Here is an 18739-nt window from a genome sequence, read left to right as displayed (position 1 = left end):
TGGTAGTTGTTGAAGGTTAAAGTGGCCGTGGCAATTTCTTAAGACAATAAAGTTTGCTGCATCAATTAACTTTTCCTTTCACTAAAGATCTCTCTGTAGCATGCAATGCAGTTTAATAGCATTTGACCCAAAGTAGAACTTCAAAATTAAACTCAATACCCTCAAGCCTTGCTGCTGCTTTGTCAACTAAGTTTACAGAATATTTTAAATCCTTTGTCATCATTTTAACGATGTTCACGGCATCTTCACCAGTAGACTCTGAAAACTATTTTCTTTGCTCATCCATAAGAAACAATTCCTCATCCACTGAAGTTTTATCATGAAATTCCAGCAATTTAGTCACATCTTAGGCCCTACTTCTAATTCTAGTTCTCTTATATCCATCACATCTGCAGTAACTTCCTCTACTAAAGTCTTGAACCCCTCAAAGTTATCCGTGAAGGTTTGAATCAACTTCTTCCATTTAATGTTGATATTCTGACCTCCTACCATGATTCTCTAATGTTCTGAATGGCATCTAAAATGATAAATCCTTTCCAGTAGGTTTTCAATTTACTTTGCCCAGATCCATCAGAAGAATCATTATATATGGCAGCTATGGCCTTATGATATGTATTTTTTAAAATAATAAGACTTGAAAGTCAAAATTACTCCTTGATCCACAGGCTGCAAAATGGATACTATGTTAACAGGCATGAGAACAATGCTAATCTCCTGTACATCTCGATCAGAGCTCTTAAGTGACCACATGCATTGTCCATGAGCAGTAACATTGTGAAAGAAGTATATTTTTTCTGAGCAGTAAGTCTCAACAGTGGGCTTAAAATATTCAATATACCATGCTGTAAACAGATACGCTGTCATCCAGGCTTTTTTGTTTCATTTATAGAGCACAGGAAGAGTCAATTTAGCATAATTCTTAAGGGCCCTAGGTTTGGAATGGTACATGAGCACTGGCTTCAACTTAAAGTCACCAGCCGCAGTAGTCCCTAACAAGAGAGTCAGCCTGTCCTACGCAGCTTTGAAACCAGGCACTGATGTCTACTCTATAGCTCTGACAGTTCTAAATGGCATCTTCTTTCAAGATAAAGCTGTTTAATCTACATCAAAAATCCGTGGTTTACTGTAGCCACTGTTATCAATTATCTTAGCTAGATCTTCTGATAACTTGTTGCAGCTTCTACATCAGCACTTGGTGCTTCACCTTGTACTTTTGTTATGGAGATGGCTTCTTTCCTCAAACCTTATGAACGAACCTCTGCTAGCTTCAAACTTTTCTTTGGCAGCTTCCTCACCTCTCTCAGACTTCATAGAATTAAAGAGAGTGAGGGTCTTCCTCTGGTTTGGGCATTGGTTTAAGGGAATGCCGTAGCTGGTTTAATCAATCACTCATGAGTTCACTGGAGTAGTACTTTTAATTTCCTTCAGTAACTTGCTCTTTGTATTCGGAACTTAGATGTCTGGCACAAAAGGCCTAGCTTTTGGCCTATCTCAGCTTTTGATACACATTCCTCACTAACCTTAATCATTTGTAGCTTTTGATTTAAAGTGAGAAATATGCAACTCTTCCTTTCACTTAAAAGCTTAGAAACCACTGTAGAACTATTAATTGGCCTAATATCAATATTGTTGAAATACTGGGAATAGGGAGGCCCGAGGGGAGGGAGAGTCAGGGAAACAGCAGGTTAGTGGAGCAGTCAGAACCCACAAAACATTTATTGATTAAGTTTGCCATCTTATATGGGAGTGGTTCATGATACCCCCAATCAGTTACAATAGTAACATCAAAGATCACAAAGACCACTGGTCACAGACCAACCATAATGAATATAATAATGAAAAGGTTTGAAATATTGTGAGAATTACCAAAATATGACATAGAGACAAAAAGTGAGCACGTTATTGGGAAAATGGCATCAATAGACTTTCCCAACACAAGGTTGCCACAAACCTTTAATTTGAAAAAAACACAGTCTCTGTGAAGCACAATAAAGCAAAGTGCAATAAAACAAGGTATGCCGGTAATTTAAAATAATTTAAATAGTAATAATTTAGTAATCAGTAAATGTGAAGGTATAGAATAGCATTATTCAATAGAAATACAGGGCAAGCAACAACCATGAGCTATATAATTGTAAATGTTCTAAAAGTCATATTATAAAGACAAATAGGTGAAATTAATTAACAATATACTTAACCTATCATATCCAAAATATTAATCACTGCAACATGTAACTGATGCAAAAAATTATTAATGAGATACTTTACATTCTTTTTTCATAGTGTTTGAAATCTGGTGTGTACCTTACATTTACAGCACATCTCAAACTGGACTAGACACATTTCAAGTGCTCAGTATCCACATATGATTGGTGGCTATGGTATTGGACAGTACAGGTCTAGAAGGATACTCAACAACTATTAGCTCAGGCTACCTCACAGGGATGGCTTAGAGCAGCGGTCCCCAACCCCTGGGCCGCCAACTGGTACCAGTCTGTGGCCTGTTAGGAATCGAGCTGAACAGCAGGAGGTAAGCAGTGGGCAAGCCAGCATTACTTCCTGAGCTCCAGCTCCTGTCAGATCAGCAGCGGCATTAGATTCTCATAGGAGCCTAAACCCTATTGTGAATTATGCATGTGAGGGATCTAGGTTGCCATCCTATGAGAATCTCATGGCTGATGATCTGAGGTGGAACAGTTTCATCTGGAAACTATCCCACCCTCCACCCCCACTCCAACCCCACCCTGTGTTAAATTGTCTTCCATGAAACTGGTCCCTGGTGCCAAAAGGGCTGCTGGCTTAGAGGAAGGCTGGGGAAACTAGTAACATTTTGTTTATATACTTCTATATTGTTTAGTATGTAACAATGAAGACATATATCTTTAAAATCCAATAAGTTATGAAAGAGTAAGAAAAAATCTAATAACCCTAAATTAATGCTCATGACACAGAAATACAGAAGCATTCTAATCTGGGATTTAAAAACAAAACAAAACAAAAAACTGGGTTCTATGTCCAAAAAAAACCATAGTTCTAGGTTCTTGGGGCATTTCTGTAGAATTTGGGGCATGGAGTGGGGGACCTTCAGAAAGCCCTTTACAATTCCTGGACCTCAGTTTCCCTATATTTAATTTAGGACTAATTGATTCTTTAAGTTCTTAAAGTTCTTAAAGTGTATAAATGTCAGCAACTGTATTTCTCCTATATTCCCTCCAAGAATCTATCAACGAATGAAAACTCTCTCCTCACTTCCAGAGACAGTGTGTTCGTAAGCACAAGGCCAAGTCTCTGAGTCTCCTGGGTCTAAATCTGTCTTTGAAAACACGTTTCTGTCTGCCTCTGGCTATCGACGGTCCCAGCTCCAAAGAGTTGATATTTACATTTGTACTCTGGTTTCCTCCATGACCTCATGCGGTCACAAATGCCAAGAGAAACGAAAAATGAGCCTGGCCTTCTTCTCCCACAGGAATGATTTGGTCCGAATGCAAGGAAATCTGGGAGGAGGGGCCACGGGAGTACGTGCTGCACTTGTGGAACCTGCTAGATTTCGGGATGCTGTCCATCTTCGTGGCCTCCTTCACAGCACGCTTCATGGCCTTCCTGAAGGCCACGGAGGCACAGCTGTACGTGGACCAGCACGTGCAGGACGACACGCTGCAGAATGTCTCGCTTCCGCCGGAAGTGGCATACTTCACCTACGGTGAGTCGGAGGGTGCTTCCCCTACTCCATTTTGGCGCTTCCGGGACGTGGGCCTGGTGCTTCACTGGGGCTGGTGAATTTGTAACGCTATTTGTAATCAAGTGGCCCATGATTTGTAACACAGCCGACTTTGGCAGTTCCACTGTCAGTGCAGAGCATCCTTTCCACCTCAAAAAAACCCTTGGTCCTGGAAGTGTAGCCAGCAGAATAGAACGTGGAATTAGTGACTTTGAGAAATGAATCTTTTTGTGTTAAGGATGAATTTGTTTCTGAAAGGCCCTTGGGAACATTTCTGTAGTTTGTTTGTTTTTAAGAAACGTCTTGTTTCTGATGTGCATCCAGGAGCGCTAAAGGGATATGTATATGCAGAAGAATTTTCCTTCTATATTGGATCCCTGTGTTTTGTGCAAAAATAAATCCTGCTTTCCTAGTTATTGCTTGGTGGCAAGATACATTCTTAGAAGATACCTTAATTACCTTAATTCTTGCAAAATGCAAAGCCTTACAGCTTGATGTAGTAGATTGAGACTTTAGGAATACTAATAATAGTTATAACATATGTTTATTGAGAACCTACTATGTGCCAGGAACTGTGTAGACATTTTATACACACAATTCTAATTCTTGCAAATAGCCCGGCAAAAAAGGGTCCTTCTTTTGTCCCTATTTTAAACATGAAGAATCAGGTTTTTATAGCAGGGCTTATAATGTTTCCAGAAAATACAGGATTGCCTTGTATAGCAGGGAATCCTGGCCTGACATGATTTGAAAATCATGCTGAATAGCATAGTGGTTATGTCCCCAAGCTTTGGAGTAGAAGAGACCTGGATTCAAATCCTAGTTCGGTAGTTTACTGTGAGATCTTGTTTACTTAACTTTTCTGAGCTCTTTTTTCTCATATGTAAAACAGAGATAATAATACCTACGTCAAAAAGTTTGTTTTGAGGGTTGAATAAAATAGTGTATGTGAAGCGCTTTGCACTCTGCTGTGAAAATAGTAAGTGCTCACTTAATGGTAGCAGCTATTATCTGCTTACTTATTTTAAAATAAGTTATGTCTTACTACTACCTTTTGGGTCATTTTCTTGTTCAAACACTAATTTCTGTACTGCAACAGAAAGATGTTGAAAGTTGAAGGAACAGTAGATACTTGTTAACAGTAAAAAGCAGCTGGACACTTAGTAGGCAATTGCTAATGGTAGCTACAACATCTTGAAGAGATTGAGTGTTGAATGTCCCTGTTACATGAAGCCAGATGGCTTCGGGACCACAGAATCTTTGTGGTAAGATACAACAATGATTCTGTGGTCAGATACAACAATGATCTGCAGAGGGTTGTTCGCTTAACGCAAAAGTTGAGTAACTGCCCGTTTTCAGTGTAGATTATGTTACATGTAAATGTGGTAGGGAAATCTCCATTGAGAAATGGAGAGTCTTGTAGTATTACAAGTCATCCACCCACCCACCCTCTGCCATTTTGGGGTGTGGCAAATTCAGACTTTCTTAAAGCAAAATAACTTGGATATTATCCTCTGTCTTGTTCAGGGTTCATCGAGGAAGGAAGAGAGAATATTGATACTGCATTATGTACTTTTCTTAATGCCAGGATTCAGGCTGCAGTATTGTCCACTTCTGACTTCTGTTGCTTTATGGGTTGTATTAAGGTCTCACCCAACCCAAAGCATAGTACGTTATTGCTCTTGTATTTGCAGTTCACGCTGTGCCCTTGGAAATCCTTTGGATTTCTGGCTTAACTTGTGCTCCAGTTACAGGGCAGGAGAGCCCTCTTGTGGCCAGCTGGACGGTGGCTCCTTCCAACGTCTACAGCACCAAATGCGCAGATACCAATTTTTCAGGTTGTGATAGGGCAATTTTTCTCTTGGAAATAGCTCTAAGGAGAAAACCCCTTTGTCCAAATCATCACAGTGCTGTTCATTCTACGCTCATCACAACTCTTTACAAGTCAGTTGAAATATAATATTTTTCAATATAAGTCCTGACCTAGTCACCAGGATCTGACAACAGCTAAATCTATCTGAGTAGATTATAAGAGTGTCTTGTTATTGTGACTGAGGTTTAAGATGGTGAGCTAGAGGCTGCAGAAAAAAAAGAATTCCTTTTTGCCTTCTGTTTAACGGGAGAAGTTATGTCTTATTTTATCTTATCCAAATATTTATCCATAGAAGATGACAGATATATTGGAAAACATGTAATTTATTCTGCTTACTAGTCTTTCATGGATTTTTGAGGTATGACCTTGATGAGAACATAGAATCTGTAATGTTATTATATTTCCAAATGCAATTTAGAATCACTCCATGAAACTTTGTGGCCTGGCTTCCTTTACTAAAGGTTTCTTACTGCTCTCTATTGTTATAATTATTTAACAGAGTGTAGTTTTGAAAATAAAGAATAAAAGCCTTCCTCTTCAATCTCCCTTGGAATGCCATGAATTGCTATGTAATATCCTTGCTATCTGCATTTACCGGGCTCTGAAAAGGACCCCATACCCTAAATCCAATCTTAAAAATGGCAATAATGATATCTACTCTACAGGGCTGTTGTGAAAATTACAGCTAATGTAAGTGTAAGTGCTAATTTAGGTTTCTCAATGTTTCTCAATTAATATTTCACTCAGCATTTCTCAATAGGGACACTATTAGCTTTTCCAGCAGGGCAGTTTTCATTGTACAGATCTGTCTGGAGCATTGCAGGACATTAGCATCCTAGTAGTACTCCTATTCAGTCACTTTGACAACCAGAGACACCCCCACACATCCTCCATGAGAGAAGTGCTGCCCTCACTTGAGAATCACTGACATGTAATAGACAGCTGATTCGTGATATGTGCTGCTCCTTGTACCATTAGAACTGCAATAGGAACACTTTGCAGGTTTGCTCTGCTGCAGAAATACCCATAGGAGAGCTCAGGCCCTTGTGGTCACAGTGACCACAAGCAGAGCCTTCCCAGCTCAGGATCAGTCCTAGGACCCTTGCCTACCTGGAACAGGGCTGTCGTGGCAAACCTGCCTGACTGGTCACCACTTTTGGGGCCTTCGCTTAATCAAGGAGCAATATCCCAGCACACAGTACCTGAGGAACAAAACCCAAGAGTATTTTTTCAGGCAAGATCCTTTAGATTCCTGGTCCCCATGTGAGCTTATTTGTTCTGACCTGTGTCTGGTCTAAACTTGTGGTTAAAAGTCTATTCAGTCATTTGACAAACACTTATCTGTACCTGCTGTGTGCCAGACCCTGTGCTGAGCACTTTACGTGTATGATTTCATTTCATCCTCTCCACAGTCCTGTGAAATGGATAGTATCCATAATTTAGAGATTAGGAAAATAAAGCTCAAAAGGTTAGTTAGTTGTCTCTCAGAGTCATGTGGCCAGTAGGTGGATGGGCCACATTTGGCCTCAGGGCTGTCTGACTCCCAAGTCCACGCTCTTGCCCATCTCGCTCCTCGCGCTGCCTCCCGAGTGAGTGGGACAGCATCTGAGCATGGAGCTAAACACTGGTGAGGGAGACAGAATAGCAAGTGGCCTGGTGAGTGCCAAGACATGGAGGGTATACAGGATACAATGAGAGCACAGACGGAAACTGGGAACCTGCCCAGCCCGTGGTGGGGGTAAGGGGGATCACAGAAGTCTTCCTGAAAGAGGTGATGCCTGAGCAGAGTCTTAGAGGAGGATTAGGAATGAATCATACTTCGAAGTGAGAGAAGAGTGTTCCAGGCAGATGGTCCAGCACATTCCAAGAGGGAGGGTGGCAACTTCTGGATATTGGGATTAATTTAAGGACAAGGACAAGAATGGCAAATGATGCAGTTGGAGACCTCTAAAGATGCCTAACTGGTTTCTCTTCTAGAATAGATCCTGTGGCCTCGTGAGTAACCCAGATTGTTTTCTTTTAGCCAGGGACAAGTGGTGGCCTTCAGACCCTCAGATCATATCGGAAGGGCTCTACGCGATAGCCGTCGTGCTGAGCTTCTCTCGCATTGCATACATCCTGCCAGCCAACGAGAGTTTTGGGCCCCTGCAGATCTCGCTAGGGAGAACTGTGAAAGATATCTTCAAGTTCATGGTCATTTTCATCATGGTATTTGTGGCCTTCATGATTGGGATGTTCAACCTGTACTCTTACTACCGAGGTGCCAAATACAACCCAGCGTTTACAACGTGAGTATCTGAGAGCTTTCCCCTGAGGTTCTCCCTGGGCTTCCTGGGAATCCTTGGGAGTCTCCTGAAGGTGGCTTCTTGCAAAGACTGCTGTTTCCTTGCTATCTCTCAAGGTTAAAGGCAACTTTATTCAAGGGTGGTTTAGAGTTCAGGTTCTGGAGTTGAACAGATGAGTTGAGTTAAATCCTCACTTTGCCACTTACATTTCGTGTGACCAGAGCATGTTCCCATTTAGAAAAAAAAAAAATCACATGTAGGAATGCTACGTTTTCTAGGATTTGACATTCTCAGCAATCAGGAATTATTTCATAAATGGAAATTTCATAAATGGAAAGACCACTACTAAAAACAGAATGCCATTAATATAATGTTGTCTTTTGTTTCCAAAGTTGATAGACTAGAGTGATGTGAAAATAATAATAAAAGCGAGATATTTTGTGGTAAACTTTGGGGGTAAAGTTAGGACTGCAATCCATGAGTTATCTCAGGGTAAACAATGCAGCAGCAAGCATGCTGGCGAGTATTCTTGGGGCCAAGGGGAAATGGGTTAACATCTCTGATACTTCATTTTCTTGTTTTTAAAATGGTGATAATAATAGTACCTTCTTCAAAGAGATTGTGCAAGGATTCAGTGAGATGACGTAACTCACGTAGTAAACTCTCAATATGTGGTAAAAAAAAAATTATTCTTACTATTATTATTGTCTTAGCCTGTGTTACCTAGAAAACAGAACTCTCGGTAAAAGTTGCATGCTAACACTTTATTAGAGTGAGGGAGTTGCAATCTAAGGGAAATAAAACTGAAGGAAAAAGGAAAGTGAAGAATGGGAAGAGGGGAAGCAAGTACAAAGTGCTGCTGCATGAGAGGTGTGTGAAGTGAGGATGGGGAAAGCAAATCCAGGCAGCTCCCTGGCCACTGCCCACCAGAATACACAGCATGGGCATGATGGACCTCTCCAGGGGGACTATCTGGAAAGACCACATCTCAGAATAGCCCATCAGGCTGAGAATAGAGAATTTATCATCCAGATCAGTCCCATCTGCTGTCTCTCATTAGTCACTCCATAGGACGTTAACTCACCTACACTTCCAGGGAAGCCCTGGGGAAGCCATATCCACACAGCATGGGAGGCAGGTCTGCGAGTGGTTGCAGGTCACTGCTCTCCATGCCTGGCTGGGCAAGCCAGGTCTTGTGTGTGGACACCCAGCAAGTCCTGCAGCATCATGTGCCTCTGCAGCAGGAAGGAAAGCCCATGTGAGAGAGGCAGGAGGCATGCAGCCTGAGCATGAGGCAAGACACTGAAATTGGGGTCCAGAAGTAGCTGCTAGGGGTGCTCCAGAAAGCAGGCAGAGTAACACAATGGCATGCACATCCCCCACCGTGGAAGTGGTGATGGAGCTCTCTAAGCCTGTGTCCACAAAGATCCAAAGCTCCTCCCCTGGGGATGGGGGCGGGGCAGGATGCCAGATAGTCTCCTGGAGGGCCAGCCATCGGTAGCACCGAGAAGGGTCTAGTGGAAGAGTGTGGAAGACCTGAATATACTTCCTGACACAGGCATATACTGGCTGGTGAACTTAAGTCATTTGATTTATCTGAGCCTCTGTGTCCTCGTCTATAAAATGAAAATAAGGTTTCCCACCTTATTCACAAATACCTTTATGGATAAATGAGGATGTTTACATAAAGTGCCTGAAACACAGAAGTGTTTCCAGTCCATGTCCTGCCCCAGACCCACTCAGTTCCAGAACTTCTCCTTGCCTTCACCAAGCTCTTGCCCAAAGTCTTGAAAGGAGGATAGTCAGGTTTTCAGCCTTGTGGAATCCCAGCACAGCAGCCAGGATCAATGGGGCTAAGCACTTCCTGACACTTGTCCCCAGGAAGCCCTGAGTGGCCTAGAATGTCAGTTTTCCAGCTAGTAGAAATGGCTCTGAGCCCTGCCCCTCAGACTCCCTGAGCAATTTCCAGGTTGCAGCAGGGCCTCATCTTACTCTTCTGGAGAAATCACCCATTAAGGTAAGATACTTGTCTCTGAGAACCAAGTACAATGAATTCTGTGCCACTTAGCTCAGAATTATGGACTGCGCTGCCCCACCCAGCTGAAACTACCTAAAAGAGTGGGACTCTGGTGCTGCTGAACCACAGAAGCTGTTACTCCCTGAAGCAAAGTAGTTTGTGTGTCAAGAGAATAGGTGCCAGGCCCAGTGCTGAGAAATGCACCTGAGAGGTGCTTGGCTCTGCTCCTCGGCCCACAGGCTATGTTGGAGCCTTGGTACCCCATGGACCGACAGACTAGGTTTCAGTCTGAGCTCGGCCTCTTACTGACTTTGTGGCCTTGGGCAAGTACTTAAATCCCTTGGGCCTCAATTTCCCCAGCTCCAAAATGAGAATACTAAGAGAGCCAACTTCATAGGATTGTTGTAAGGATCCAATAAGAAGAAATATGATCAAATGCAATGCTTGGCATAAAGTGAGCCTTCAATAAATAGTAATGATGATAATGGAGATGGTGAATAATTTATCCTCAGGGGAGAATAAATTGCAAGAAAAGACACCTGAGTACTGAATTGGTCTATAGCGCCCTTTCTGGGCAGTGGTCTAGCTTACACACTGTCCACCAGCACAGGCCAAGCACATTGTTGAATCAGCTGGACTAGTTTATATCACTCCAATACTTAGTGATTAACTGCTGAAGGAATAGAATAAGTTTCAATCACCCAAAAGCAAATTTGCTCTAGATCTGCTAACGGTAAAACTAAATGTATCCACTCCACATGGGATGCATTGCTACTGAATATGGAGAGGATGTCAGCCGATAAACGAAGGCTCTTACTTTCTGTGATCAGACCCTGGTGTCCCTCCTGAGTTTCTAGCCTAGCATGGTGCCTTGCAAAGGTTGTTTGCTCATTAAATGCTTTATGAACAAGAATGAGGGAATAAACAGGAGAAAGGAAGCCAGAGTCAAAGTAGTCAAATAAACAGTAGACTGGGCATTTGACAGTGTGCACTTCTATCCTGTTCCTACTGCCCAGAGTATTCTGTGTAATCCCTCTCTTCCCTCCTCTACGGAGAGCCTGTATCACCAGCCCACAGTCCCTCACTCCCTCAGAAGATCAGTGCCATGACACACAGAAAAATGACAAAGGGGCCAGGCCTGGTAGCTCATGTCTATAATCCCAACACTGGGAGGCTGAGGTGGGACGATCCCCAAGAGTTTTAGACCAGCCTGGGCAATACAGTGAAACCTCATTAAAGAAAAAAGAAGGAGGAGGAGGAGGAGGGAGAGGAAGGAAGGAAGAAAGAGAGGGAAGGAGGGAGGGAAGGGAGGGGAGGGGAGGGGAGGGCGAAATTGAGAGAGAGAGAGATTATGACTTTAGAGTAGGGCTGACCTAGCCACAATTCTCAACTAGATGCAGCACAGCTAATCCATACAGGGAGGAAGGCAGGTGGCCTGGGTTGGGGTCTTTGGGATTAGGAAGAGTGATGGGGAAAGGCAAACTGAATGAAGATTTCCTAGACACAAGAGACCCAACCAAGAGGACCCCAGACCTTCTAGGAGAGGGAAGAGGATAAAGGGTGGGGAGGCGGCAAGCACAGTGAAGAAAGGATGGGAGATTTATCGCCGTGGCAGTTCCTGAAATGAGATGTGTAGCTGTGAATAGGATTTGATTGAACAGAAAAACAGTCAATAGAGCAGTGAAGTGGAGAGAGAAAATAATGGATTTTTGTAAATGTCATCTTTTACCTTTTGACTGCTCTCTGGAGCATGTCACCCCCAAGAGATCTTCTTTGTTAATTAAAAAAAAAAGCCATGTGAGAATAAATGAGACTCGTGCCTTAGGATACTCAAAGCTGTTCTGAGTGCCAGCCATGCTGATGATGAAGTCAAACAACTTCACTCAGGTGAATGTTTGCTCCAGAGCAGCCCATCCCCAGGCTGCCCTGCCCAGCTCATAATCTTCCCTTTGACCCACCCACAGGTGAGTGGCCTGTTCTCTGTGGAATTTTGAGCTTGTAGGGTAAGGCAGGAGTCTATAGAACTCAGCATCTGTTTCTATAGACTCGGCAGACCCAATTCTACAGAAGGGAAATTTGGGTTGGAGCACACTGCAGGTATCCCCCCAGCCCCACTTTTGACCTCCCCCCAACCCCATTCCTGCCACATCCAAGGGCAATTGGAGTCTCTAAAGACTGTTCAGGAGTCCACTTCGAAAGTCAGCTGTTAGAAACCTACAGGGAGCTTTTTCATATGAGCTCTGCTCACCCTAGGGGTGCAGTCCCAGGCCAGCTCACAAAAACCAGTCTCACCATGTTGTAGCACTGTCCCAAGGGGAAGAGGAAGGGCAGGCATTCTAAGACAGAGGGAAAGAAGAGAAGAAAGACTTCTCTACCAACTGCAGCCCCAACCCTCAACCAAGCCCTGCCCTATCGCCCAGTGTCTTCCAGTTCTAAAATCACATACCGCCTCCCTCCGGCCACTCCCAGATTCTCATTTTCTCCATCTGGCAGACCTCAATGAAGAGGCTAGAAGAAAATGGATGGATTAAATTGGTTTAGCCCAAGGTGTGAGTAAATATACAGTATGAGCAGCCTTAACAGAGCAGTGGTTTTCAAACCACATCAGAGTCACCTGGGGAGGTGGCTAAACGTGGGACTTCCCAGGCTCTTCCTCTTAGAGAGTCTGATTACAGTAGTTCTGGGTAGGACCTAGAAATCAGCATTAACAAGCCCCTGGAGGATTCTGGTACAGATGGTCTAGGATCACAGTATGAGAAATGCTAATCTGATCCAACCTCATCATTGCACCAATAGGGAGATGGAAGTCACTCTCAGCTCTTTGTACTTCAAAAACAAGGAGCTTGTTAACTTAAGTGAATATCTTATTAGTAGGATTTCAGGCTCTATGCAGGCAATTTTTTTAAGCACAAGCTACTGAAGAGGTTGCCAGATCCAGTGGGAGCAAGCCCCAAAGTCAGATCCTATTAATAGTTCCCAATTTTTCACCCTCCTTCCTCTTCAGAACCAAGAATTTTCTCAAAGGTCTGGGTTGTTTTTCATAGCCACTTCTGTGTCCAGTGCTGGCCTAAGGGGAGGAGCATGGGTCACTAGTTGGTGAGCTGGGGCCTGTCTGGGCATGACAGATAGTACACCTGCTGGCAACTCATTATCTCCAAGCCACTTCTGTTAGAAACTGAAAATGACCACAGGCGAGGAAAGGAAAAGTGTTCAGACAAAGTTTATGCTCTCAGAGTACAAAATCGAAGTATCCCAAGACATGGGTAAGGAAGTGGAGAGAAAAATCGCCTGAGAACACACTTCCTTTAATAAAGTCTTTAAGAAAAGTTCTCAGTTCAGACTGTTAGGAATTTTGTGACTGGGGACGTATTTTTAACCCTATCATAGAACTCAGTAGACAAATAGGATTTGCTTTTGGAGGTTCGTTTTATAGCCAACTTTGCTGAAATGCACATATTCCATAAAGTGAAGACTTTCTGCTTATGTTGTGTGGAACTCTTGGGGTCCCAGCACTCTTGTTACAGGGTTAGAAAAAAAGAAATAAAAGGTCCATGCTCATAGATGAAATACAGCTGAGTGACAATGCATAGAAAAAGGGTGCCTAGGCTGGGCGTGGTGGCTCACACCTATAATCCCAGCAGTTTGGGAGGCCAAGGCAGGTGGATCACTTGAGGTTAGGAGTTTAAGACCAGCCTGGCCAACATGGCAAAACCACATCTCTACTAAAAGTACAAAAATTAGCTGGGCGTGGTGGCTCGCACCTGTTTTCCCAGATACTTGGAAGATTGAGGCAGGAGAATCACTTGAACCTGGGAGGCGGAGGTTGCAGTAAGCCGAGATTGTGCCTCTGCACTGAAGCCTGGGTGACAGAGTGAGACTACATCAAAAAAAAAAAAAAAGGAAGGAAGGAAAAGAGTGCCTTTCTCACACCCTAGCTGGTGACTGTGATGGGACAGCTACACAGAGAATAGGAGGGGCCGGAGGCAATGAGGTGGTCCAGAGTAGGAAGTGAAGGGTGCTCTAACACAACCCATGGTGGGCCCCTGTCTCCCCTTTGGGTGAACTTGGCCTTTCAGACTCAATCCTGATTGGAGACTAAATGTGTGTTCTGTTTCTCAAAAGATCATCTCAGCCCATCTTTTCTATAGGCTGTTGTGAAGTCAGCTTCATAGCATAGCTGAGTTGAGAGTTTTCTAATCAAAATAATACCTCTATTAAGGTTGTTCTGTCTCCCTAGGAATCATTTTAATGGAAGTAGCTTCAGCAATGCTAGGCAAAATTAGAAACTTGTATTTTCCGTGACACTTATGGGAAATTTCCATACTTTATGAGGGAGGGATTCAGGAGGCACTGATTCAGCCCCACCCAGCTTGTCCTTGCCATAGAGAAGCCAGATTCCCCTTCCAGCTATGGGAACTGCAGCTGAGGGAGAGGATCCTTAAGACTCTGCCCACACACCCCCACCCGCCACGGACTGTCCCAGCTTCAAGGCTGAGCTTCACATACTCGGCTTAGAGCTGAAATTGAGGCTTCAGATGATCCTTTTGGAGTCGGTAAAGAGCAGCAATAATAATAATAATAATAAAATCAAATTGTTGACCAACTCATGAAAAATATGCACCTGCTTTCTCATTTAATCCACAGTGGAATAATACAAATACTATTACAGGAAACTGAGGCTCAGAGAGGTACAGACTTGCCCAAGATCATAGAGCCAATGAGAGAATCTGAATCCAAATCCGCATGAGTCCAAGCCCATCCTCCACCTTAGGCCTAAAATTTCCATCACTCATACTAGGGCCTACACTTTGAGATGGATGCTAAGACTCTAAAAGTTGAGTTGCTCTCCTATAGTAGTAAATTCTGAAAAAGAGCATACTAACTCCGATTTTGATTACCATTGAGAACCTGCTGATTCTACATATCTCAGCTTTAATATGCAGACTGTGATTCTCCCCTGGATAAAGCAGGTTTCTATTCCAAAGTGAGCTCCCTTATTTGACAAACATGTATGGAGCAACTACTCTATGCCAAGTGGTGTTTGTCCCTGAGGCCATAGAGATTAATAAGACAATTCTGTTCCTAGGAAACTCATGGATGAGTGGGGATTTTGCAGGGGGCAAAAGCAACAGCTACGATCCCATATGATCATCATCAAAGGGTACTTGAGTAGCACAGGGAGGAGGAAGCACTGAGCCCTACCTGGCAGTCAGAGAAGGCTTCCTAGAAGGGGTGGCTCTAAACAGAGAGTTTGGGAGGATGACTGGAAGGGCACTCTGGCCTGTGCAAGGCATTTTTGGAGAGCTTCACGTAGGAAGGCATTTGGGTAGATGGCAGAAGATTAAATCAGAGCATCAGGTGGGAGCTAGATTGTGAAGCACTTCATAAGTCCTGATAGAGTGTTAGAGTCTCCGCTAAGGCCTTTGTAAAAGGAGGAAGACGTAATTGGATCTGCTTTCAGGAAGAGTGCTGTGGCAACTGCATGAAGGGTGGGTTGGAAGGGGTGAGAGTGGAGGCCCAAGCTGGGTGCTGGGATTCTACTGTGAGCAAAAGCAGATGTGGTCCCTCCCCTCATGAAACTTGCAGACTGTTTGAGAAGAGAGATGTTAATCAAATAATCACAGGAATGAGGGCATGTTTACAAATCGAGAAAATGTTCTGAAAGACAGGAATGTGAAAGAAAGGCAGCTACAAAAGGAGCTGAGCTGGATCGCCTGGGAGGCTCTGGCAGGAGCCCTGTGAGAGAGGGTGCATTGCTGCATGCAGGGAATAGTGGGATGGAGAAGCAGGGCAAGGGGTAGAGTGGCAGGCTGTGGCTGCAAAGGGGATCCTGCTGAGGCTGCCCAGGCCGAAATACGTCATAAAACTCATCAGAACCAATGATATATTGAGAGAAACTGAGGGAGAGGTCACCCTGAGGCACCCTAGGAGCTTGGCCTACTGCCGGTTTACCTGTGCAGTGTGCTGAACGTGTTTACAGGTGGGGAACAAGGAATGGCATCAGCCTACTGGGCTTTGTGAAGGACCCGTTTTTCCCAGGATCCTGGGTCGGTGTTGAAATATGGGCATCTCTGATTCAGAAGCTCCACAGGCTGTTTCACCATCAGACTTTATTACACTGTGAAAGTTACAATCTCCACCTTTCATGTTATAAATTCAAGTCAGGACTGGCTGGGCACGGTGGCCCACGCCTGTAACCTCAACACTTCGGGAGGCCAAGGTGGGTGGATTGCTTGAGCCCAGGAATTCGAGACCAGCCTGGACAACAGATTGAGACCCCATCTCAAAAATTAATTAATTAATTAATTAATGCAAGTTAGGCATAGGGTGTTTGGGAGGGATGAGAGAGCTTACTGCACCCACTTTCAGGTGGAGAAACCAGCACAGAAAAGTTCTAAGGCTTGATGGAGAAGGCAGCTGAGATCAGTGTGGGGCTCAAGTCAGGCTCAGAGAGGCTGGGGACCTGGAAATGACCTTTATGTGTCAAAAAAGATCATTTGGGTCTAATATAAGGTCTTTTTCTTTGTATAACTCTCCAACAAGTGATAAAAATATAGATCTTTTCCTGGGCTACTTTAGAAGAATAATTGTTACAGCAGACACTCTACTATCGTAAAATGTTTATGGATACATTCTTCTCATGTTTATTTGTGACCTGGATTCTAAAAGCCTGGGACCTGTGAGCCCCTGGAACAGTCTGAGAACCACCAAGTTTTGAGGAAAAAGACCTGACGACACACAGAAAATGTGCTCCTGAGGATGCTGGCTTCACGGCACCCTCTCAAGCACTGCCTGGGGCCCTCCATCTGCTTCTCAGGCTGACGGTCACTGTCTGACAGGGGAAAGGGTCCCACCTTTTTATGCACTAAAATTCAGTTCTAGGATGATAATATGGTTTAAGCTGCCATTTATCTAAGTGACAGTGGCAGGAAACTGCAATGTCCAGGGTTAGCTTGAGATGTTACCAGCAGGGGCAGGTCTGAGGCAAGCTGGGTAAGGCCAAGTGCCAGATCACCTTCTGCCTCAGTTTCCCAGCATTCCATCATCCATTGACAAAAATGTTCACTGACCCCTCCCCCCCAACTACAAGCTGGACACTATTCTGAGTACTGAGGACAAAGTGACGAAGGAGGTCAGCAGGCCCTGTCAGCATGGAGCTCACATTTCAGAGGGAAAAGAGGCAAAAAGATAAACAAATAGGCAAGTAAGATAGTTATAGATTAAGAGCTCGGAGCTAGAGAAGTAAGACACTGTACAGAAGAGTCATGAGAGAGGGCCTCCTTCAGACAGGTCGTCAAAGAAGGTCTCGTGGAGTGCATGCTGACTGAGACTGAAGCCTCAATGAGAAAAAGAGGAGCAGCAGCCAGGTACAGAGAGAGGGGAAGGCATTCCAAGAGAAAGCTCAGCCAGTGCACCCAGGCAGAGTGCAATGAGTGAAGGGAGAGCCAGCCTCGGGCTCCAGGAGGCGGGAGGAACCAGACTACCCAGGGCCTTGAGGGCCTGCGCTGGGTGATGATGGGCTTTGTCAGCCACAGGGAAAGCCACTAACAGAGAGGGGCAGGATCTGATTTCTGTTTTCCAAGGGCTTTTCTGAAAATTAATTGCAGGGCTCCATAGTCTTTCAGCCAGATATTGGAGCCTATTGCAGTTGATGCAGATTGTGTTAAAAATGAACACTAGTAATAAAATTAGTAACATTAATTGAGCAATTAGTATGTGCCAGGCAGTAATTTATGCATTTCACAAGCATTCCATTAACTCATTCAATCCTCACAACAATTCTATGAAGTGGAGATTACTGTTTTCCCATTTTACAGCCAGGAACAAAGCAGCACAGAGAGATGAGGCTATTTGGCCAAAAACGTATACTCAAACCAGGTTTGCCTGGAGTCAGAACTTGCACCTCGATTGTTTCATCATCACCTGGACTCAACAACACTAGGATCAGGGAACAGGAAGTCAAAACATGCATTAGGGATTCATTCATTCATTTATTCAGCTGACTTTGAATTTGTTGAATGCCTCCTGTGTACCAGGCTCTGATGAGGTTTGCAGTTTCGAAGATGAAGAAAACACAGCTTCTTCCCTCCAAGGGTTCCCAGGCTGCATGGGGTACAGCGAAACCCCTCAGTATAAATAAATCTAGGCTGCACAGGCTTTACATATCCCAGTTCTTTGGCATCAGTTCTGTGGCCCCAGACTCTTCTACTTCTGGACTGTCTAAATCAAACTCCTTGTTTAGGACCCAAGGTAGAACTCAGAGGTGATTCGGAGGACAGAACTTTGCAGGGCCAAGGAAGGGATGAGTTCAGACTTTCTCAGGCATTTAACCATCCTCAAACCTGGTCCAACTGCTTTCAGTCTCTGGGTCTGGGCATTAGAGAAACACAGCCTCTGAGAAGATCTTTATCCATTCCAAACACCTTCCTCCATCAGCCCAACTTGGATGATAGGTGAGCATTATTCTCCTTCAGCAGAACTCTAGCAGAGTGCCAGCTATTGTCTGCTGAGCTTGGGAAACAGCCTTTTTCAATTAAAGGCTGATCCTCCTGCTTAATTTTAGCCTGCTATATGATGATTTGATTAGGTAACTGAACTGAACTATTCAGTGCTAGGGGCTAGGAGTCCTGGCAGTGGGGAGAGAGAGATATGGCATTCTGAAGAAGCAGCAATTTTCCTGTCACCCTGAACCCTCTCCTTGTTGATCAGTTTGCTCTCTGAGGCCCGTATACAACTGCCTCTTCAGGCAACCTGTTATTAAAGTCCTGTTATCCAGCCGAGACAGACCTGGTGGAGAACTGATTACCTCGTCCCTGCTGTCTGCATGACAAATCAGCCCCAACCTT

At 44.1% G+C, this 18739-nt stretch overlaps 1 protein-coding gene across 1 annotated transcript in view; it reads left to right on the top strand.

Annotated features, from left to right (window-relative positions):
- Positions 1-18739, top strand: part of TRPC7 (transient receptor potential cation channel subfamily C member 7) — a 141973-nt gene that overhangs the window by 99354 nt on the left and 23880 nt on the right. The window contains exons 4-5 of the mRNA XM_016953877.4: positions 3467-3700; positions 7615-7879. Of these exons, the coding sequence (XP_016809366.1) occupies positions 3467-3700; positions 7615-7879 (499 nt within the window). The remainder of the gene's footprint in view (positions 1-3466; positions 3701-7614; positions 7880-18739) is intronic.

This window comes from Pan troglodytes, chromosome 4 (assembly GCF_028858775.2).
Source record: "Pan troglodytes isolate AG18354 chromosome 4, NHGRI_mPanTro3-v2.0_pri, whole genome shotgun sequence".
Classification (NCBI taxonomy): Eukaryota; Metazoa; Chordata; class Mammalia; order Primates; family Hominidae; genus Pan; species Pan troglodytes.
This window is presented reverse-complemented; position numbering and strand designations above follow the sequence as displayed.